Genomic DNA, 24547 nt, shown 5'->3' with positions numbered 1-24547 from the left:
AACAATCCACACCAATTTTAAGCTGAGTGGGAAAGGACATGGTTGGGGCTCAGATATGGCACAACCCTGGCTACTTGGAGGAGTAGAGGCAGAAGGTCATAAAGATTATGGCAATTCCCAAGATGAGAGTGATAAAAGTTAGACTCAAGAGAAGGTCAGGGACAGATGGTGAGGAGGCAGAATCAACATTGCCTGGCCCAGCTCTGTGTGGGGACCAAATCAGGGGAGGAATCACAAAGACTGGGGTTTTGAGCTCAGCAGCTAAGGAAGAAGACAGTACCACGATAAACCTGTACAATCCTGATGGGTGACAGATGAATAAGACAGCTAATGATGACTGACCGTCTAGTTCCAACACATTACACCCAACATATAACTTCACTTCGGGCACTCTGACTTCTTCCACATTTAGACATTTTTACCCAACTCAGTAGCAATGGTATCTCCCAGAACACTCCACAAGGAAAAACCAATTGGAGAGTCAGAAGGGCCCCTCTTCCGACCTCTATAAAATTAGGAGTTTCCTCCTCTATAAAATTAGGAGGGTGGTGCTGGGCCAGGTGATCACAGCCTGGTCCAGTGGGACCTTTTCCTTTCCCAGTCCTTCAGTGCCCTTTTCCTATACCACAGGAGCTGTGCTTTCCAGCAACAGATTGTACAGGTCTAATTCTTTTGTACAGGAAATTTAAAGCCAAGAGCAAGTTCAAAACAGCCACTGTCCTCACAAACTTAATACAGCTAAAAATGTAGAGGTTGAGGAGCCCAAAGAAAATCTTGATGGGGAATGTGAAAAGTCACATTCTGAACTGACATTATGATGCCCAGTGCTGGTGAATCTTTCTACAAAGGACAGGGCTTTCTTCCTGACAGAAGTGTGTGTATATGACATAAAGACTTCAAACTTAGGGCCAGCAGCAAGGAACACTCTCGGGAAAGCTGTCTCATGGTACCCAGGAGGGCAATAGAAGCATCTCACCTTAGTCGTTCTTCCTCTTTTTTTCGAAGATTGAAGTCTCGCTGAACCACCTGGAGAACATGCTCTGTTTCATCATCGGTCAGACCAGACAGGTCCAGCTTCCTCCCCATGATTTAATACCAAGTACAGATGATGACACAAGACCTGAGAAATTAAGGAGAGATCACAAATTGAGGGCAAGGAGAAAGCTCTACCAGGACAAAAATCAACCCACTTTGTCATTAACACAGAATTAATACAGCTTGATCTAAGGTAGTATCTTGCTCTGCTGTCACCTTCAGCAAAGAGTTACAGACAATTTTGGTGAGCTGCAGAGAGAGGGAGAAGGTACCTGAGTATCTGCAAGTTTCATTCATCCCACCCAACACTTAAGTTAGAAAAAAATACATAATCACTTTTTTCAACACAATGAAGCAAAAGGGTTAGTGTGGATTTCCACAAAATGCCAAAGGACAGGATTCAAAAATTCTAAATTTTTGTGACTTTAAGTTTGTTTGTTTTTTTAAGATTTTATTTATTTATTTGACAGAGAGAGAGAAAGAGATCACAAGTAGGCAGAGAGGCAGGCAGAGAGAGAAGGGGAAGCAGGCTCCCTGCTGAGCAGAGAGCCCGATGCGGGGCTCGATGTGGGGCTCAATCCCAGGACCCTTAGATCATGACCTGAGCTGAAGGCAGAGGCTTAACCCACTGAGCCACCCAGGCACCCCTGTGACTTGAAGTTTTAAATTGTAAGTATTATGTGTAATTATAAAATATAATATATTCTAGCATTTTAAAAAATATCCTATATACACTATATTCCTTTAAGTTTTCATGACTATAAAATATAAACTAGAAATCAATAACCTCTTTTCTGCAAAAGGAAAAAGTACAGTAAAATAATCTTATTTAGCCATTTTCTCAGCAGTAGAAAAGATGATATTTCAAAGAAGCACCCTCCAGCAGTGTTTACCTAGAAATTATGGGAAACTATATTTTTAAAAGTCATTTTTAATGAATGGCTGAACCCAGGTATGAAATCAAATACATAATTCCCCCAAATTGCCTAGGACTGAGGATGCAACCATCCTCGATAAAGTATTAGTAGAACCAATCCAGCAAAATTTCAAAAAGATTATTACATATAACAACCAAGCAGTTTTATTTAAGCAATTCCAAGTTAGTTCAACATTCAAAAATCAACCAGTGTAATTCACCACATTATCAGAATAAAATGAAAAAACCATATGATCATTTCAATGCCCATTCATTACAGAAGCCCTTTGCAGACTAAAACTACAAGGAAACTTCCTCCATTATATAAAGGGCATTTTCAGAAAAAAGAAAGAAAATCTAAATTTAAAATTAACATCATACTCAGCGATGAAAGAGGCCATTTGTTGTGATGAGCACTGGGTGCTGTATGTAAGTGATAAATCATTGAATTCTACTTCAGAAACCGATATTGCCCTGTACGTTAAGTAACAACATTTAAATAAAAAAATAAATAAGTAAACTAGAGGGGCAGCAATTAAAAAAAAAAAAAAAGACTGAATGTTCTCCCTTAAGATCAGGAACAAGGCTTGAACATCTACTCTCCTTACCTGTACTCATTATGGAATGTCTTTATTATAAAGCTACATTAATCAAGACAGAATGGCATTGCTATATGGGTAGGTGTATTAGTTTGCCAAGGCTGCTATAACAGAGTACTATAAACCAGGTGGCTTGAACACAAGAATCAATTTTCTCACAGGTTTGGAGGCTAGAAGTTTGAGATCAAGGATTGGCAGACTTGGGTTCTTCTGAGGCCACTGTGGAGATGGCTGTCTTCTCCCTGTGTCTTCACGCAGTCTTCCCTCTGTACATGTCAATGTCTAAATTTCTTCTTACAGGGGCATCAGCCATACTGGATTATAGTCCGCCCTAATAATCTCACTCTAACCTAACTGCCTATTTAAATATCTTATCTCCAAAAACGGTCACAATTTGAGGTAAAGGAGTTAAGACCTCAACATATGAATTTTGGGGTGACACAACTCAGCCCAAAAGCTTTCACATTTTGGTCTCCCAAATTCATGTTTTTCTCACATGTAACATATATTCAGCCCATTCTATTAGCCATAAAAGTCTTAGCCCATTCCAGCATCAACTCTGAGTACAAAATGTATCTCCTCTAAATATCACCTAATTAGATACAAGTGAGACTTGAGCAATGATTGATCCTGAGGTAAAATTCTTTTTCCAGCTGTGAGCCTGTGAAATTTAGCATCTTATCTTCCTCCAAAGTGCAATATGTAGGAGAGGCATTGGATTGACATTCCCGTTCTAGATAGGAGAAACTAGAAAGAAGAAAGGAGTCTTGGGTCTCAAGCAAGTCTGAGCACAGAGGAAATTCCCTTAGATTTTAAGGCTCAAGAATAATTCTCTTCTTCTGTACGCCCCAGAGTGGCCCTACCTCCTAAGCCCACCTGGGTGACTATCCCACCCCCTGAGCCCTGTGTGTAGACACAGTAGCTTGGCCCTCTGTAACTGAGGAAGAGAGAGTCCCACCCACCAGGCCATGGAGGCAGTGGCAGCCCTGGGGACCTCAGAATGCCTTCAGGATCATTCTTACCCCTTCTTGAAGGATAACACCTGTTATTGGCCCATCCTGTAGAATCTCAGAAGGCCATCAGGCTGCCTTCATTTCATTCTGTCTCTCTAGTCTAAACAGTCAGTGCTTCCACTCATAATAAATTCTCAAAAACTTTGTTGACTTCCCACGCAATGCATAGAAAGTTAAGCCGTTAAGAGAGTGAAGGTCCTCTACCACTCTTTCCTGGGTAACCAAAGCTCTATTCCTGGTTTCTGCTGAAATGGCTGACTGGGCCCCTGAGTCACACTCATAATCTACTGTAGCAAGTGGCTGTCTGGCCACACCCTTGATGTTTCCTCCAGGCATACTTCCTCATTTTTTTGCAACATGGGTAGACTGAGAACTTTCCAGATCTTTACGTTCTAGTTCCTTTTGCTTAACAAACCTTATTTAACTTCACTCTCTGCTCTTGCATTTTACTATAAACAGCAAGGGCAGACAGGCTGTACTTCAACACTTGGCTTGGAATGTCTCCTCACCTAAATACCCAAATTCATCACCTAAAAATTCTACCTTCCACGAAATACTAGAACACAATCAGTCAAGTTCTCTGCTGCTTAGAGCAAGGATCCAATTCCTCCACTTCCAATAACATGGTCCCCATTTCTGCCCGAGAGCTCACTTTTAACATTCATATTTCTGCCCCCGTTCTGTTCACAATGATACCCGTGTTCTCTCAGATGATGGAAGCTCTCTCTCCAGCCTCCTCTCTTTTTCCTGATCCCTCAGCATAACCACCTTCACCACCAATCACATTACCACCAACAGGCAAACTGGCTTTTTCTAGAATGAGCTGCAGGATGCTTCTGCCTCTGCCCATTAGCAGCTTCCAAAACTGTTCACATATGTTTACATAGAAATGGCAAATACACATATGAAAAGATGCTTAACTTCATCGGTAATTACAGAACTGCTAATCAAAACCACATTTCACACCCATCAAAATAAAAAGTCTTTATCAAGTATTGACAGGAGGTTGGATGATGGCAGCTTCCATAGAGTACATACAAATTAGTGCAATTGCTTTGTGACATGATGAAGTATCAGTTTCAAAGCTGACGAGGCACATACCCTATGAACTGGCATTTCCGGTATAATGATGCAAATATACAGCAAGAGATAGGAATTTGGTTGGATCACATGAACCTTCTAAGTCTGTACCATTCTGATTTATAAAAAATACCTATTTCACATAGTTCAACCCAACAGAAGATATTACTAGCAGTCGCTTCAAAAAAGCAAAAAGGAAAACAAATGAAATAAAACCTGGAAATTACCTCAAACATCCATAAATGGGAGGAAGATAAACAGTATGTATGTGTGTCACATGATGGAGTTCTCTATTTCAGTGAAAAAGAACGCACTGTAGGTAGAATACACATCCACATGGATGAATCTTAAAAACATAATGTTGAGACAGAAAAGCATGCCACACGAACACACATGTACAGCATGCACACTATAATCCCTTTTATAAAAACTTCAAAAATGTAGAAAGCCAAAATATTTTAGGAATAAATGTGGTAAAACTATAAAGAGCAAGAAGGGACCTCTGAGGTTGAGAGAGGATCTGCTTGTGGATAATCATAGAAGCTTCACAGTTCTCACTGGAAAGATAGTAATACTCTCTTTTTAAGAAGGTGCTACTTGGGGAACATGGGTAGCTCAGTTGGTTAAGCATCTGCCTTCAGCTCAGGTTATGATCCCAGGGCTCTAGGATCGAATCCCACATTGGGCTCCTGGCTCAGCAGGAGGTCTGCTTCTCCTTCTTCCTCTGCCTCTCCACCTGCTCATGCTTTCTCTCTGTCTCAAATGAATAAATAAAGTCTTTAGAAAAAAAAAGAAGGTACTACTTATTATTACTACTACTATTATTAAATAATTATCATATGATTGAAATATTAATACTTGTTTTACAATTTTTATTATGAAGAGGTTCAAGTCTTTTTTTTGTCTATAAGGTATCTTTCTTTTTTTTTTTTTAAAGATTTTTACTTATTTATTTGACAGAGAGAGACACAGTGAGAGAGAAAATACAAGCAGGGGGAGTGGGAAAGGGAGAAGCTGGCTTCCTGCTGAGCAGGGAGCTTGATGCAGGGCTCAATTTCAGGACCCAGGGATCATGATCTGAGCCGAAGGCAGACACTTAATGAGCCACCCAGGTACCCTCTAAGGTATCTTTCATAGGCATATAAAGTAAGCCTAACTTTAAACAAAACTAATCTAATTTCATCATAAATTATAGCAAACACTGTCCAAGGAATATGCTGAGAATTATAATAAAGATTACAATAATGATTTTGATAAATAAGTCATGAAGAGGAAAACTACAGCATATAAAATATAGTCAGTAGTATTTTAATAACACTGTGTGGTGACAGATGGTGATGACACTCATTCTGGTGAGCACTGGGTAATGTACAGAACTGTCAAATCACTACACTGTACACCTGAAATTAATATAACATTGTAGGTCAACTATACTTCAAAAATAAAAATAATGATTTTTGATAGATCTACCATTATTGGTTGAACACCTACTATGTTCCAGATGCTTTAGCATTTAGTATGTGTATGTATATGTATACATATTTGGGTGTGTGTATTACACTTGATATTCTTAACTCCCAAAAAATTCTACAGGCAACCACGACCACTACCACAACTCACAGATGAGAAGTGTGGACTCACAGTTACATGTTCTGACTGTAAGAGAGATAAATAACAAATAACAGCTAAGGTCTGACTGTGTCTAACCTTAGAGTCCATCCGGCTCAGATGTCCATACCTTTACTACATACATGGGCCTTCTTGCGAGATGCAGAGGAAAACTCTGGATCTCAGGCTTTCACATGTGGGGTCCAGAGTTCCTACCCTCTCCTTTTGCATGTGATGGGTAAGAACAGAAACTCCCATTACTTGGTTGCTATTCAGACAAAGGTGACCTGCCCGTTTAGTTTCCAAATAATGGCAATAAACAGAACAGACAAGTTTCCATCATTAAAAGTCTTCTATTAAATGATTTAAAACCTCATGCCTGTATGATGCAAACCAACTTCAAGATTTAACCAAATCACAACAGGAATTCCAACTATTTTTTTTAATATTTTCTTTTCATGCCACTTGTGCTATTTGTTAAAGTAGATCTGTGGCCTACCTTGCCCATGTGATGTCGGGGTTGGGAGCAGGGAGAAAGTGCATTTGCTGGTTGGCAAAAATAAATTAGAAGTAAGGCTCCACTCTTAGGCTGCAAGGCAAAAGGGAACCTCATAAGTTGCTATCTTCAAGCCCCTCGATGAGCAGGAAGTAACAAATCAGAGGGCACAGGGAAAATGCAGACTGATTTCTTCCTTCAAAACACCCCATTACAGGTGATAATGGCACTCTGGAATTTCCCCCAAGGTGACATATCTGTCCCTTTCACTTCACTTCACTGGCTTTTGGTTTCTGAGAATTCTAAATGAGCTTCTAAGATGCCTAGTTAGTGGAAGACAGAAGTGGCAGCTTTGATCACCTCAAATCTAAAAAGAATGATCAGAGCTCAAAAAGGATAAATGCTTCCTGTAAAGATATAAATAAAGTAGCTCTAAATGGACAAGGCAGAGAACAATGAGAAAACCTTTTGGGGGAAATGAGGAAAGCATCTTCCTTTTCTACAGTAAACACAATTAGATTTCCCATGCAACAATAGAAACAGCATCTCAGAGCGGGAGAAGCCTCACGTTCATGAATCACAGATCACTTTAGGTATGATGCTCTTATTAACAGATGAGAGAGGGTAAGCACATGAAAAGGAAGAGGTTTCCCCAAGACACAAAGCTGGTTCAGAAGCAACTGGCTTCCAGAACAATGTTTTCCCTCCTGGATTTCTCTGGCTTATACTCTGCTAAGATGGCAACAGAGAGAATACAATATTGTATTAACACATACTTTTGGTGAACTACATGCTATATTTTTCATCTGACTTCTTCCCTTAATAGGGCACAAAATTCTTTCCTTTTAATGCATTTTTGTGGGTACCAAATATTCCGTTATGTGGCTGTACGACAACTTAACCAATCATATTTGCATACTTTGTTTATTTCCAATATTTTCTATCATAAATAACATGAAGATCAGCATCTTTGTACAAATATAGTTATACAATCTTGAAGAATATCCTTAAATTGAAATAGCTGGGTCAATGTTTAGTCACATTTGATAATTACTGCCAATTGCCATAAAAACATTTACTCTTGTCTGCCTTTTACCAGGATATATGAGTGCTTGTGTTCCTCAAATCTTATTAAATAAAAACAAGAAGTTATTATAATTAGCAGTGCTTTGATTACTAGTGATATGGAATATTTCATTACACCATGTTTTGAATACTGATACTTACAGAACGGCCTTTTCTCATGAGCTCTGTAATTTTATCTTTTAGAGAATTTTATATATTTCTTACTGTTTTAAAAGGATGCTTATTATATTAAAATAATCACCTGTCCTGTTTTTCCCCAGATTGTCACTTGCCTATTAATTGTATTCATCTTGGGTTTTGCTGCATTAACTTGCTTGATTTATGCAGTAAAGGTTGGGTGTTGTTTAGTTATCATCAAGTCTCTATCAGCTTCTACCTATTCTCAATTCCTTTATGAGAATATCTAATACTGTAAAGATGACAGATCATCCGCAAATTTACGAATACACTAAAAAATGGTCAATAAAAATTCATTTGAATTTTTACTCCTACTTTGGTAAAATGGTTTCAGAGTTCACCTGGAGACATAAATGGGTAATGTTAGCCAAACGATTATGAAAAAGAAAAATAATGAGAGGTGATTTGCGATTCAGGTCTTAAGGTTGCTACTGGCTTGAGATCACCTGGTAGATCAGGACAGGTCAGGACAGAAAGTACCGAGGAAGACCCATATGTGTCTATCTGTCTGTCTGTCTATCTATCTACCTATCTTTCCATTTATCTGTCTGTTCATGGATCATCTAAGTCAGATAGATTGGTCAATAAATGGTTGGGACAGCTGGCTTATCACATCAGGTTTGGGAGCTTTCTAAGGACATCTGTTAGTGAGATAAAGAAACTGAAGTGACGGGGAGGAGTCAAGATGGCGGAGAAGTAGTAAGCTGAGACTGCTTCAGCTAGCCGGAGATCAGCTAGATAGCTTATCTAAAGATTGCAAACACCTGAAAATCCATCGGCAGATCGAAGAGAAGAACAGCAATTCTGGAAACAGAAAAACAACCACTTTCTGAAAGGTAGGACCGGCGGGGAAGTGAATCCAAAGCGACGGGAAGATAGACCCCGGGGGGAGGGGCCGGCTCCCGGCAAGCAGCGGAGCAACCGTGCACAAAATCAGGACTTTTAAAAGTCTGTTCCTCTGACATCGCTCCAGAGGCTAAACCGGGGCGAAGCCCACGCGGGGTCAGCGTGGCCTCAGGTCCCGCAGGGTCACAGAAGGATCGGGGGTGTCTGAGTGTCGCAGAGCTTGCGGGTATTGGAACGGGAAAGCCAGCTGCAGAGACAGAGCCGACAGTAAGCTCACAGCTCGGGGTTACCTTGAACCGGTCGCAGGCTCGGTGATCTCGGAGCACGGCCGGAGGTCAGGCAGACGGGAGTAACTGGGCGCTGTTCTCTGAGGGCGCACTGAGGAGTGGGGCCCTGGGCTCTCGGCTCCTCCGGGCGGGAGACCAGGAGGCCGCCATTTGTATTCCCATATTCCGGAACTCTACAGAAAGCGCTCAGGGAACAAAAGCTCCTGAAAGCAAACCCGAGCGGATTACTCATCCCGGCCCCAGGTAAGGGCGGTGTAATTCCGCCTGGGGCAAAGACACTTGAGAATCACTACAACAGGCCCCTCCCCCAGAAGATCAACAAGAAATCCAGCCGAGACCAAGTTCACCTACCAAGGAGTGCGGTTTCAATACCAAGGAGAGCAGCAGAATTCCAGAGGAGAAGAAAGCCAAGCACGGAACTCATGGCTTTTTTCCTGTGATTTTTTTTAGTCTTGCAGTTAATTTAATTTTTTCTTTTTCTTTTTTCTTTTTTTTTTTTTTTTCTTCTCGCCTTCGGGTAAAAATTTTTTTTTAACTGTTACCTTTTTCTTTTTTAACGATTTTTTACTAGTTTATCTAATATATATATTTTTTCTTTTTTACATTTTTCTCAGGTGTTTTCTTTTGTAAAAAAAATTTTTTTTCTTTTCTTTTTTTTTCTTTTCTTTTTTCTTTTTCTTTCTTTCTTTCTTTTTGAACCTCTTTTTATCCCCTTTCTCCCCACTCACGATTCTGGATCTCTTCTAATTTGGTTAAAGCATATTTTCCTGGGGTTGTTGCCATCCTTTTAGTATTTTACTTGCCCCTTCATTTACTCTTATCTGGCCAAAATGACAAGACGTAAAAATTCAACACAAAAAAAAGAACAAGAGGCAGTACCGAAGGCTAGGGACCTAATCAATACAGACATCGGTAATATGTCAGATCTAGAGTTCAGAATGACAATTCTCAAGGTTCTAGCCGGGCTCGAAAAAGGCATGGAAGATATTAGAGAAACCCTCTCGAGAGATATAAAAGCCCTTTCTGGAGAAAAAAAGAACTAAAATCTAACCAAGTTGAAATCAAAAAAGCTATTAATGAGGTGCAATCAAAAATGGAGGCTCTAACTGCTAGGATAAATGAGGCAGAAGAAAGAATTAGTGATATAGAAGACCAAATGACAGAGAATAAAGAAGCTGAGCAAAAGAGGGAAAAACAGCTACTGGACCACGAGGGGAGAATTCGAGAGATAAGTGACACCATAAGACGAAACAACATTAGAATAATTGGGATTCCAGAAGAAGAAGAAAGAGAGAGGGGAGCAGAAGGTATACTGGAGAGAATTATTGGGGAGAATTTCCCCAATATGGCAAAGGGAACGAGCATCAAAATTCAGGAGGTTCAGAGAACGCCCCTCAAAATCAATAAGAATAGGCCCACACCCCGTCACCTAATAGTAAAATTTACAAGTCTCAGTGACAAAGAGAAAATCCTGAAAGCAGCCCGGGAAAAGAAGTCTGTAACATACAATGGTAAAAATATTAGATTGGCAGCTGACTTATCCACAGAGACCTGGCAGGCCAAAAAGAGCTGGCATGATATTTTTAGAGCACTAAACAAGAAAAACATGCAGCCCAGAATACTATATCCAGCTAGGCTATCACTGAAAATAGAAGGAGAGATTAAAAGCTTCCAGGACAAACAACAACTGAAAGAATTTGCAAATACCAAACCAGCTCTACAGGAAATATTGAAAGGGGTCCTCTAAGCAAAGAGAGAGCCTACAAGTGGTAGATCAGAAAGGAACAGAGACCATATACAGTAACAGTCACCTTACAGGCAATACAATGGCACTAAATTCATATCTCTCAATAGTTACCCTGAATGTGAATGGGCTAAATGCCCCTGTCAAAAGACACAGGGTATCAGAATGGATAAAAAAACAAAACCCATCTATATGTTGCCTCCAAGAAACTCATTTTAAGCCCGAAGACACCTCCAGATTTAAAGTGAGGGGGTGGAAAAGAATTTACCATGCTAATGGACATCAGAAGAAAGCAGGAGTGGCAATCCTTATATCAGATCAATTAGATTTTAAGCCAAAGACTATAATAAGAGATGAGGAAGGACACTATATCATACTCAAAGGTCTGTCCAACAAGAAGATTTAACAATTTTAAATATCTATGCCCCCAATGTGGGAGCAGCCAACTATATAAACCAATTAATAACAAAATCAAAGAAACACATCAACAATAATACAATAAGAGTAGGGGACTTTAACACTCCCCTCACTGAAATGGACAGATCTTCCAAGCAAAAGATCAGCAAGGAAATAAAGGCCTTAAACGACACACTGGACCAGATGGACATCACAGATATATTCAGAACATTTCATCCCAAAGCAACAGAATACACATTCTTCTCTAGTGCACATGGAACATTCTCCAGAATAGATCACATCCTCGGTCCTAAATCAGGACTCAACCGGTATCAAAAGATTGGGATCATTCCCTGCATATTTTCAGACCACAATGCTCTAAAGCTAGAACTCAACCACAAAAGGAAGTTTGGAAAGAACCCAAATACATGGAGACTAAACAGCATCCTTCTAAAGATGAATGGGTCAACCGGGAAATTAAAGAAGAATTGAAAAAAATCATGGAAACAAATGATAATGAAAATACAACGGTTCAAAATCTGTGGGACACAACAAAGGCAGTCCTGAGAGGAAAATATATAGCGGTACAAGCCTTTCTCAAGAAACAAGAAAGGTCTCAGGTACACAACCTAACCCTACACCTAAAGGAGCTGGAGAAAGAACAAGAAAGAAACCCTAAGCCCAGCAGGAGAAGAGAAATCATAAAGATCAGAGCAGAAATCAATGAAATAGAAACCAAAAAAACAATAGAACAAATCAACAAAATTAGGAGCTGGTTCTTTGAAAGAATTAATAAAATTGATAAACCCCTGGCCCGACTTATCAAAAAGAAAAGAGAAAGGACCCAAATAAATAAAATCATGAATGAAAGAGGAGAGATCACAACTAACACCAAAGAAATACAAACTATTATAAGAACATACTATGAGCAACTCTACGGCAATAAATTTGACAATCTGGAAGAAATGGATGCATTCCTAGAAACATATAAACTACCACAACTGAACCAGGAAGAAATAGAAGCCTGAACAGAACCATAACCAGTAAGGAGATTGAAACAGTCATTAAAAATCTCCAAACAAACAAAAGCCCAGGGCCAGATGGCTTCCCGGGGGAATTCTACCAAACATTTAAAGAAGAACTAATTCCTATTCTCCTGAAACTGTTCCAAAAAATAGAAATTGAAGGAAAACTTCCAAACTCATTTTATGAGGCCAGCATCACCTTGATCCCAAAACCAGACAAGGATCCCACCAAAAAAGAGAGCTATAGACCGATATCCTTGATGAACACAGATGCGAAAATGCTCAACAAAATACTAGCCAATAGGATTCAACAGTACATTAAAAGGATTATTCACCACAACCAAGTGGGATTTATTCCAGGGCTGCAAGGTTGGTTCAACATCCGCAAATCAGTCAATGTGATACAACACATCAATAAAAGAAAGAACAAGAACCATATGATACTTTCAATAGATGCTGAAAAAGCATTTGACAAAGTACAGCATCCCTTCCTGATCAAAACTCTTCAAAGTGTAGGGATAGAGGGCACATACCTCAATATCATCAAAGCCATCTATGAAAAACCCACCGCAAATATCATTCTCAATGGAGAAAAACTGAAAGCTTTTCCACTAAGGACAGGAACACGGCAGGGATGTCCATTATCACCACTGCTATTCAACATAGTACTAGAGGTCCTAGCCTCAGCAATCAGACAACAAAAGGAAATTAAAGGCATCCAAATCGGCAAAGAAGAAGTCAAATTATCACTCTTCGCAGATGATATGATACTATAAGTGGAAAACCCAAAAGACTCCACTCCAAAACTGCTAGAACTTAAACAGGAATTCAGTAAAGTGTCAGGATATAAAATCAATGCACAGAAATCAGTTGCATTTCTCTACACCAACAGCAAGACAGAAGAAAGAGATATTAAGGAGTCAATCCCATTTACAATTGCATCCAAAACCATAAGATACCTAGGAATAAACCTAACCAAAGAGACACAGAATCTATACTCAGAAAACTATAAAGTACTCATGAAAGAAATTGAGGAAGACACAAAGAAATAGAAAAATGGTCCATGCTCCTGGATTGGAAGAATAAATATTGTGAAAATGTCTATGCTACCTAAAGCAATCTACACATTTAATGCAATTCCTATCAAAGTACCATCCATCTTTTTCAAAGAAATGGAACAAATAATGCTAAAATTTATATGGAACCAGAAAAGACCTCGAATAGCCAAAGGGATATTGAAAAAGAAAGCCAACGTTGGTGGCATCACTATTCTGGACTTCAAGCTCTATTACAAAGCTGTCATCATCAAGACAGCATGGTACTGGCATAAAAACAGACACATAGATCAATGGAACAGAATAGAGAGCCCAGAAATAGACCCTCAAATCTATGGTCAACTCATCTTCGACAAAGCAGGAAAGAATGTGCAATGGAAAAAAGACAGCCTCTTCAATAAATGGTGCTGGGAAAATTGGACAGCCACATGCAGAAAAATGAAATTGGACCATTTCCTTACACCACACACAAAAATAGACTCAAAATGGATGAAGGACCTCAATGTGAGAAAGGAATCCATCAAAATCCTTGAGGAGAACACGGGCAGCAACCTCTTCGACCTCTGCCGCAGCAATATCTTCCTAGGAACAACGCCAAAGGCAAGGGAAGCAAGGGCAAAAATGAACTATTGGGATTTCATCAAGATCAAAAGCTCTTGCACAGCAAAGGAAACAGTTAACAAAATCAAAAGACAACTGACAGAATGGGAGAAGATATTTGCAAACGACATATCAGATAAAGGACTAGTGTCCAGAATCTATAAAGAACTTAGCAAACTCAACACCCAAAGAACAAATAATCCAATCAAGAAATGGGCAGAGGACATGAACAGACATTTCTGCAAAGAAGACATCCAGATGGCCAACAGACACATGAAAAAGTGCTCCATATCACTCGGCATCAGGGAAATACAAATCAAAACCACAATGAGATATCACCTCACACCAGTCAGAATGGCTAAAATCAACAAGTCAGGAAATGACAGATGCTGGCGAGGATGTGGAGAAAGGGGAACCCTCCTACACTGTTGGTGGGAATGCAAGCTGGTGCAGCCACTCTGGAAAACAGCATGGAGGTTCCTCAAAATGTTGAAAATAGAACTGCCCTATGACCCAGCAATTGCACTACTGGGTATTTACCCTAAAGATACAAATGTAGTGATCCAAAGGGGCACATGCACCCGAATGTTTATAGCAGCAATGTCCACAATAGCCAAACTATGGAAAGAACCTAGATGTCCATCAACAGATGAATGGATCAAGAAGATGTGGTATATATACACAATGGAATACTATGCAGCCATCAAAAGAAATGAAATCTTGCCATTTGCGACAACAGGGATGGAACTAGAGCGTATCATGCTTAGCGAAATAAGTCAAGCAGAGAAAGAGAACTATCATATGATCTCCCTGATATGAGGAAGTGGTGATGCAACATGGAGGCTTAAGTGGGTAGGAGAAGAATAAATGAAACAAGATGGGATTGGGAGGGAGACAAACCATAAGTGACTCTTAATCTCACAAAACAAACTGAGGGTTGCTGGGGGGAGGGGGTTTGGGAGAAGGGGATGGGATTATGGACATTGGGGAGGGTATGTGCTTTGGTGAGTGCTGTGAAGTGTGTAAACCTGGTGATTCACAGTCCTGTACCCCTGGGGATAAAAATATATGTTTATAAAAAATAAAAAATTAAAAAAAAAAAAAGAAAGAAATTAGCAAATGCAAAAAAAAAAAAAAAAGAAACTGAAGTGACAAAAAGAAATGAAGAGCAAAATGGAAAATGTATTGCTGATATGAAAAAGCATTTGATGTATAGCAGCACTATTAATAATAAAAACAAACTAGAACTATGCAAATACCCTTCCACAGAAGACTAAAATTATGGTATATTCACCAGTGGAATGCTACATAGTAACAAGCATGGGTTAACTACAGCTACATAGAGCAGTATGACAATCTTGTGAATATTCTGCTGAGCAAAAATAAGCTAGACACAGAGAGTACATATAGTGATGATTCCAATTACACAAAGCTCAAAATCAGGCAAAAAACTATTCTGTAGTGTTAGAAGCAGGAGAGTGGTCATCATAAGGCAGGAAAATACTGGCTTTAAAGGGCAAGGCTGGGGCGCCTGTGTGGCTCAGTGGGTTAAAGCCTCTGCCTTCGGCTCAGGTCATGATCCCAGAGTCCTGGGATCGAGCCCCACATCGGGCTCTCTGCTCAGCAGGGAGCCTGCTTCCTCCTCTCTCTCTGCCTGCCTCTCTGCCTACTTGTGATCTCTGTCAAATAAATAAATAAATAATCTTTTTAAATAAATAAATAAATAAATAAATAAATAAATGAAATAAAAAATAAAGGGCAAGGCTGGGGAACTGGTAATGCTGTTTCCCAATCTGAGAACTAGTTACACAGATGTGTTCAATTTGTGAAAACCCACCAAAGTACACACTTTTGATTTGTGTATTCTTCTATGTATGACATAGTTCAATAAAAAGTAGAAAATAATAGTATGAATAGAAAATCCTATGTAAACAGATAAATTAGAAATACACTAGAAGATAACCACAACCACAAGAAATATTACCAATGGTTACATCTACGTGCTGAAGTATCATATAATGCAATTTTTAAAAAATTTGCTTTTGCACATTTTTTCCCTTCTACAATAAATACGGTTTGAATCTTGGGACACCAAAAAAACCCTTGTTTGAATAATTAAACAAACACCATTAATGATATGTATGAGGATATTCTCTCCAATGCTATTTCCAATAGCAAATTTGTTTAAGCAACTGAAATGTCTAATGATAGAATGTTGGTAAAATTTGTTATGATGTATCTCTGAGATAGGGTACTAACGTGCTATAAAAATGGAATATTTTAAAAATATGATATACTGCTGACATGAAAAGATAATATACTTTTATTTACTGTATTGTATAAATACAAAATAAAAATGATTTATTACTATATGGAAAAATATTCACAACATATTTATGAATGAAAATTACAGATGGAAAACAATATTAAATGATCTCAATTGTTCTGTTTTTCTAGAAAAAAATATGTGCGTGAGTTCTACTGAAAAGAACAGAAGGAGAAAATGCCAAAAGTTCACAGTTGTTATTTCTGGGCGATTGGATTTTTTTATAAATTTTAATTATTTTTTATGTTTTTCCTTATTTACGCTTTCCAACTTTCCCACAATGAATATGGATTACTTTCTTAATGAAAAATAAATATCATTTTGAAGAATAAAAGCCAGTAATAACTTTACCAGAAGATTATAATATAATAAGTGGTCTAGACATTACAAGGGGATCACCATAATTAAAATGTCAAAGGAGAAGCCTGATATTATCATATTCTAGAAAAGAGCCTGAAAACTTATCGCCACTCAATTATACTTGATTTCATATCAGTTATTGCTTCAGAGAACCTAAAATAAGAAGAGTTACAATACCAATTGCTAAAAAATCCCATTTTATGTCAAAGTTGTGAAATAATGCCTGGTGGATACTTTATTAATGGCAGCTAACAACTAATATCAATTCAGGTTCCTATTATGCTCCAAGAATCAACAAATACTTATATCTTGGGACTTGGAAAACCTTCAAAAACTTGAGGATGAGGAAATGATAATTTGGAAATTTAGTGTAATTAATGCAAAAATGGGTAAATCCTTCCAATCTCAATAGGCAAAAACAAAAACAAAAAAACAGTTTACCCTGAGGTCATCTGTAAACAGTATAATTCACAAAATTTGGGGAAGAGATAAGCCACCTATAACAGAGTTAGGGTCTTACATATGAAACCATGCAACTCATTCAAGACTGAATTGTGTTTTAATTCTGTTCCTTGTTAAATTTGATTACAGCAGCTTAGACAGGAACCAAAACCAACTTCCATCATTCTCAGCTTCCATTTGAAAGTTTACCATATGACACAAGTGCTCACATGTATTTATTTACCCAACTTTCATAAGATATTATGGGAGAGGTTTCTTAAGGCAAGCATTAGAGAAAGTGACCTGTGTCAGCCCCCCCCCTGGAAAGCAAAGGAAGGTAGATTATAACAAAGTGGTAGGTGCCTGACAGCAGTTGTTCCTGAGGGATTTTCTTTATATTTTCAAAGTTCCCTACAGCTATATAGGGCTCATAACTTTAAAGTTAGAAGATCCCCCAAAAGGTAGAATTGTCAATTATATTCCTGGCTAGAAAAACAAACATGAGGACATTGACACTTCTATAAGAACCTAGTTAGTACAAACCTTGCAAATGAAAAAAAGGAACTCCAAAGATACTAAGTACATACATAACGGAAACTTCATCATAAAAGGTCAGTGTCCACACAAGTCACATTCTAGAAAGATACCTAGAACAGAAAAGTCAAGGATAAATGGTTGAATGAGATCTTTACAAACCCACAGTGTGTCTGTGTGTGTGTGTGTGTGTGTGTGTGTGTGTGTGATATCATGAACCTAAAAGAGAGACAAAATTAAGAAGATTAACTTGCATTGTCCAAAATCCTACAGGTGATAAAAGGTAAATATTGCTGGGGCTTCCCTCTTCAACCAAGGGAAGATACTGGCTAGAACTGAAAAGAAATTTCTTATTACTCCAAAAAATATATAAATGTTAGAGGACTCTAATTTAAGGCACTTGCTAACAGGGGAAAAAAGAAAAAAAAAACAAAAACAAAAACAGAAACAAAAAACTTCACCTGGGAAGAAAGAAAACACGACACATATTAGATGTACTTTTCATTGTGTCTGTTCTTTGAAGCAAGTGGTACTTAAGCTGGAGGGCTCACTGACCTTAATTATTTCAAATTCAAGAGTTTATCCCTGCTATGACAGCCTACTTCTCTAAGACTCATCCTTTACCTATAGACAGGAACAGCCCAGAGGACAAATTGTTACACCACTGGGCCACAGCTGATTGGACCAGGGATGGCAGAATGCTATTAGCATTCAGCTAGGGTATGTGATCTTGGTGGCCGGCAACAATTCCATCTGAAAATGCCACCAGATGACTTTTAAAATAAATATGTATTATTGAGCTCTTTGCAGTTTAAACAACATCTAGGTTGACTTCTAGTTTGAACTTGGTGTTTGAAAGTCAACATTTTTCCACTGTGTAATGGTTAGCACTCTGGACTCTGAAAGCCAACATTTCCCTCTTGTCATTCTGGAGATCACTGAAAAAGCAACAAGGAAAATGAAAAACAAAATGTAAATGAAATTTTACAGGACTGCCAGGAGACAATTAAAACTACAGAGACCAAATGTAAGTAAAGGCATCTAAAATAGAGGAAGAGAAGATAAAAGGTTCCAGAGAGAGCTTTCTGTAGTTTCAGGTCTCAGTAAGTACCTATGAAACTACCCTTCTCAAAGGCAACGGACACAAATTGAGGCACCAACTCTTGCTTGAAACAGGAGAGGTAGAGCAGCTGGCTCAATGAGCTTCTATAGACTTAGTGTTTTCTTTACTTATTTCTTCCCCTCAAAGAAATGGCAACAATATACAAGGAATATATACAGAGAACACATGTTTCCCAGAAGCATTCTTTCTTCTGTACAGTAGAAAAAAACCAATCTTTTCATTACCAAAAAATAAGAGTCAAATCAAAACAAAACAGAAAATCTTCCTTTCTTCATTGGCTTTGGTGAAATAAAGCCCAGTTATAAAAAAAAAATATATCCCAGCTAGCCTGGACCACATCCCCAATCTCTATAAATCTTTCACAATAACTATTCTGGAAAATTAAACTCCTTTTATGATGAATAATAAAAAAGGAAAAACTCAGGAACTATATAAAAACACTAGAAGATAACAATAAATGAGTAATGAACAATGAATTTTGGAACACTTAAAAGACCAAAGTAAAATAAAGTGGAAAAAAATAAATGAGCAAGAAAGGCAAAAGCAAGTGATGATCTCTCATTGTAAGACATTTGATGAAGAAATGGAATGACCATTTTTAAGAAATTAAAAACTTAGTGATCAAAGCACACCATGAATGAAGGAACAGGAAAAAAATATCAAAGTAAGAAGAAATGATAAAACGTGAATTCACGGCTTGGGAAAGAAGTGAGAGAAAATAACAACCACTGCAGAAATTATGCCAAGAAGTCATGCCAGATAGCTGAGAAACTAGAGGAACAAAGTGAGACACATGGTGGGGGAAAATATGAGAAAGGGGACCAAAGTAAAACAGAAACAGTTATTAGAAAGATTGGGGAGAATCTTGCAGATAGGGGAGAAAAATAGAAGAGACCCCAAAGGAGGGAAGTGGAAATACTGGAACAAATACATTAGCAATTCCTGAAAATTCAGAGACTACATTGGGTCCCAAAGAAAACTGATCTTTTACATCAAAAAAAAAAAAAAATTTCTTTGAGAGAGGAAGAGAGAGGAAGGGGAGGTGCAGAGGGAGAGGGAGAGAGAGAATCTTAAGCTGACTCTCTGCTAAATGCAGGGCTGGATCTCATTACTCTGAGATCATGACCCAAGCTGAAATCAAAAGTTGGACACTTAATCAACTGAGCCACCCAGACACCCCTAAACTTTTTAATTTTTTTAAACTGCAAAAATAATAAGTAACATAAGCATACCTCACACACCACTAGAATAATTCTAAAATGCATAACTAACTTAAAGGTAAAAAAATAAAATCATAAAAGCAATAAAAGAAAACAGGATACAATTCTTTCATAATCTCAGAGTGATAAAAGCATTCTTAAATATGACACAAAATTCAGAAGCCATTGCAGATAATGGATAAATTCAACAAAAATATGAAATGTCTGCATAATAAAGAAACAAAACATTATGAGCAGAGTTAAGTGACAAAGAGGAAAAAAACTGCAACCTACATCAAAGACAAAAAGATAATTTCCCTCAATATAAAAACTTTGACAAGTGGGTAAGAAGAAAAGAGCAAAAACCTAATAGAAAAATGGACAAAGTGAGTAATAAAAATCAGAAGAAATAGTGCAAAGAAAGAACTATAAATGGCTCATAAACCTATTAAACACATAAAAAGACAAATGCAAATTTAAAGACATATTTGCAAAGAGTCAAAAGCTTAGTATCACAGGGTACTTCTAAGTCTGTGAAGAAATCGGCACTCTTTTTTTTAAAAAATTTTATTTATTTATGACAGAGAGAGAGGGGGAACACAAGCACAGGAGAACTGGAGAGGGAGAAATTGGGGCTCGATATGAGGCTCAATCACAGGATGCTGAGATTATGATCCAAGCCAAAGGCAGACGCTTAACGACTGAACCACTGAAGCACCCCAAATGGGCACTCTCATATGTTGCTCTTGGGATTATAAATGTACTATCTGTAGGGAGGGCAACTTGCCAATATCTATCAATATTATATGTAGGAAGGTAGGTAGATAGATACCCTTTCATTCGGGAATTCTACCTCTAAGAATTTACCCCCACAGAGATAATACACATATCTTTAAGCAAAAGGACATATTCAGAAAGATCATTAGAGAACTAAGTGAAAAATAATGATGGGATAGCCATACAATCGAAAACTAATCATCTGGTAGGGAAAAATAAAGAAACTTATGAATTAATACAGAAAATTCTTCAAATTTAGGATTAAGTATAGGATGCAAAATGATAGGTACCAAAAGTATAATCCAAAACAGTAAGTAGGTATACTACTCCATTATTTGTATAAAATGAGAGGAACAAAATACATGTTTCTAATGTATATGTGTACACATATTTGCTTGTATATATATAAATAACTCCAGAAAAATTCACAGGAAAAACCCAGTAGCATGACTTACCTAAAGAGAAGGGTAACTGTGGTCAGTGGTATGAAGCATGCTTTTAATGCTTTTGAAATTTTGAAAGATTTAAATGTGTTGTGTAGTCAATATTGTAAATTTCAATTTTATATATATATATTTATATATATATATTCTGTTTTAAAAGAAATAAGCTGATCAAGGTACCCCCATGCATAAAATCTTTTCATCATTCCCTCTAGCTTGGGGATAAACTTCAGAGGACTTGGCTTACCAGCAAGGCCCTTGAAGACCTCATCCTAACTGCTCTCTCTCTGGGCTTTTGACCTTCCTTCTGGATCACTATGAACCAACTACCTACACTGAGTTACTTATCAGAACACATCCTGCTCTCTCTTGCCCCTATCCTTAAATGTATTGATGTTGTGTTATTGTCCCATAAGTCCTTGAGAATCTGCTTTTTTTTTTTTTTTTTGTCTGTTTTCACTCTGCTGTTCAGATTGGGCAAATTCTATCTATCTATCCTCGTGTACGCTGACTGATCCTCTGTCATCTCCATTACAGTTATTCAATTCATCCAGCATTTTTTTTTCTTTCCATTGTTAAATTTTTCAGTTCTGTAATTTCTTTTTTGGTTCTATATATATAGATATAGATATAGATATCTATATATATCTTTATTGTCATTTCGTATTTTTCATTTGTTTCAGGTGGATTTGCAGATTTACTGAAGCATTTTTATAATGGCTGCTTTAAAATTCTTGTCAGATATTTCCAACATTTGATTCATCTTCACATTAGTATCAGTAATTGTCTTCTCTCATTCAAAGTGTAATATCCCAGTTCTTCGTATGATGAGTATTTTTTATTTGTATCCTGGACATTTTTAAAAATAATTTTTTATTTATTTGACAGACAAAGATCACAAGTAGGCAGAGAGGCAGGCAGAGAGAGGGGAAGCAGGATCCCCGCTGAGCAGAGAGCCTGAAGCAGGGCAGGGCTTGATCCCAGGACCCTGGGATCATGACCTGAGCCAAAGGCAGAGGCTTAAAGCATTGAGCCACCCAGGCACCACTGCATCCTGGACATTTTGGCTATTACATTAGGAGCTCTGGGCCCTATTTAGTTATTCTATTACAATAGGCAGTCCCTCTGTCTAGGTTTATTTAGCACAAAGTCCTGTCCTACTTTTTTAGACTAAGGGTCCAATGACAATTTAATTTTCATAGTCTTCAAAAATCCTCTTGGCTTACCTAGTACCACTGAGGTTCACATTGCTCCCTGCTGTGCAAGATGAGGGGGTTTCTCTAGACCAGAATGCCAGGTGCCTCTCAGTAGGGTAAGGAAGACTCCACCTGTGAAACTAAAAAGGCTTCCACCAGGGCTAAGCTGGTATGGCAGGATTTCTTCTCAATATGTTGAGGTGGGAAAAAGGTGTCAGCTCCATGATGAATGAAGAGGCTTCCCAGGCTGGGCACTTGTGGTGGTGAGATAACCCCAGCCTGTGGTGATGAGTGCTTCTCAACCCAGGTATTTGCTGCTCAGTGATGAGGGGTTCTCAAACCCAACAGGGAAGAAGGGCACTTCCTGTGTCCACTTGATCCTCCACTGATTCCAAATTCCCAATTTCCACTTGATTCCCCAATCCCTGCTTGGCTCCCAGATGATTCCCCTTGTGGACTGTGCCATGTTCACCTGCTGTTGCTGTAGAACTTCTATTCAATCTGGGGAAGAAATGAGCCTACCAAGAGGTTGGAGTTCAGGAAACAATGCGCCCGAGTCATCTTCTGATATTGATTCAGGTATCCTAAGATGTTCTGCCACTACATTGTTTTTCCAGTCCTGGGTCCCCAAATAGTTTGCTTTCGCTGCTCTCCCTTCAGAATTCTCCGTTGGCTCTTGTATTGGTCATGGTTCTCCAGAGAAGCAGAATCAACAAGATAGAGTGAAGAGGGAGAGAGAGATTTATTTTAAGGAACTGGGTCATGCAATGGTGGAGGCCCGGCGATTCTAAGATCTGATGGGGAAGTCTTAAAGGCTGGAGATTCAGAGAGGAGTTAGAAGTTGACTCCAAAGGCAGTCCTCTGGCAGAATTTCTTCTTGCTTGGGGTAGAGAGGTGAGGGTGTCAGTCTTTGTTCTATTAAGGCCTCCGATTGAATGAGGACCACCCACATTATGGAAAGTTATCTACTTCACTCAAATTCCACCTATTAAAATGTTAACCACACCCAAAGAAACAGTCTCACAGAAACATCAAAATATTGTTGACCAAATATCTAGGCAGGGTGGCTCAGCCAAATTGACACCTAAAATTAACCATCACAGTTGTGTTGTGTTTTGTAATTATGTTCTATTTTGTAGAAAGTTTGTTAAGAAGTATTGGATCTGTAGCCCTCATAAACTTACATCAGTTTTGTAAACTTCTCAGGTATTTTCTCTTCTAATAATACTTCCTTTTTTCCCTTCTTTTTCTTGCCAGTAACTATAATCCCATGTATTTATTTATCAGACTTTCTCTTCATGTCTCATATTCTCTCTTTTGGTTTTATGTCCCTTTTTTCTTATACTTCATCCTGAATATTTTTCCAATTTAGGTAAGAATTCTTTGAGTATTCATTCATTTTCTCTTCATGTATTTTTAACCTATCATTAAACCTATTTTTTTTTTTTAAGTAGGCTCCATGTCCAAAGTGGGGCTCGAACTCATGACCTCAAGATCAACAGTAGCATGTTCCACTGACTAAGCCAGACAGGTGTACCATAAAACCATTTTAAAATTTTAAAATTTGGTAATTTCTCAATTCTAAATTTTCCATTTCATTCTTTCTTACTTGTTCTGGTTTTTTTCTACATTTTCAAACTTTTCCTTTATCTCTTTGAAAACAGTAACAGTTATTTTTTAATCTGTATGATAACTCAGTAGGTCTCTTTATATTTTCTTTTTTTCTACTTGTTCTTGTTCATTTCCTCTCATCTCCTCTTGTACCCAGTTATTTTTTTATGCACACTGGGTTTGCAAAATTGAAGTCTGTGATGTAGTTACTTTCCTCTATAGAGGATTCTTGTTTCTGGTGCCTGTAGTGCCAGCACGCCAGGCATGCATTTCCACCCTCAAGATTGAACTTCAACTTCAGAACTGAAACAACTTTGTGGCTCACTCAGTTGAGCATCCAGTTCTTGGTATTGGCTCAGGTGATGATCTCACCATCATGAGACTGAGCCCCACATCAGGTTTCACTCTCAGCATGGAGTCTGCTTCAGATTCTCTTTCCCTCTACCCTTCTCCCTGCTTACACACACATTCTCTCCCTTTCTAAAATAAGTCAATAGGGGCACCTGGGTGGCTCAGTGGGTTAAAGCCTCTGCATTCGGCTCAGGTCATGATCCCAGGGTCCTGGGATCAAGCC

General features: G+C 38.3%; 1 protein-coding gene across 5 annotated transcripts in view; it reads right to left on the bottom strand.

Annotated features, from left to right (window-relative positions):
* The window catches only part of MYRIP (myosin VIIA and Rab interacting protein), a 390291-nt gene that overhangs the window by 327664 nt on the left and 38080 nt on the right, over positions 1-24547 (bottom strand). For 4 of the 5 annotated variants that reach the window (XM_082746223.1, XM_082746221.1, XM_082746224.1 and 1 more), the window contains one exon: positions 977-1120. In XM_082746223.1, coding sequence (XP_082602349.1) covers positions 977-1086 — 110 coding nt within the window. In that variant the 5' untranslated portion in view covers positions 1087-1120. Of the gene's footprint in view, positions 1-976; positions 1121-24547 lie in introns of those variants that run through there. The other variant, XM_082746225.1, reaches the window with a different exon arrangement.

Source organism: Mustela nivalis (assembly GCF_964662115.1).
Source record: "Mustela nivalis genome assembly, chromosome: 1".
Taxonomy (NCBI): domain Eukaryota; kingdom Metazoa; phylum Chordata; class Mammalia; order Carnivora; family Mustelidae; genus Mustela; species Mustela nivalis.
Note: the sequence above shows the minus strand (reverse complement) of the source record. Positions and strands in the feature narration are given on the sequence as shown.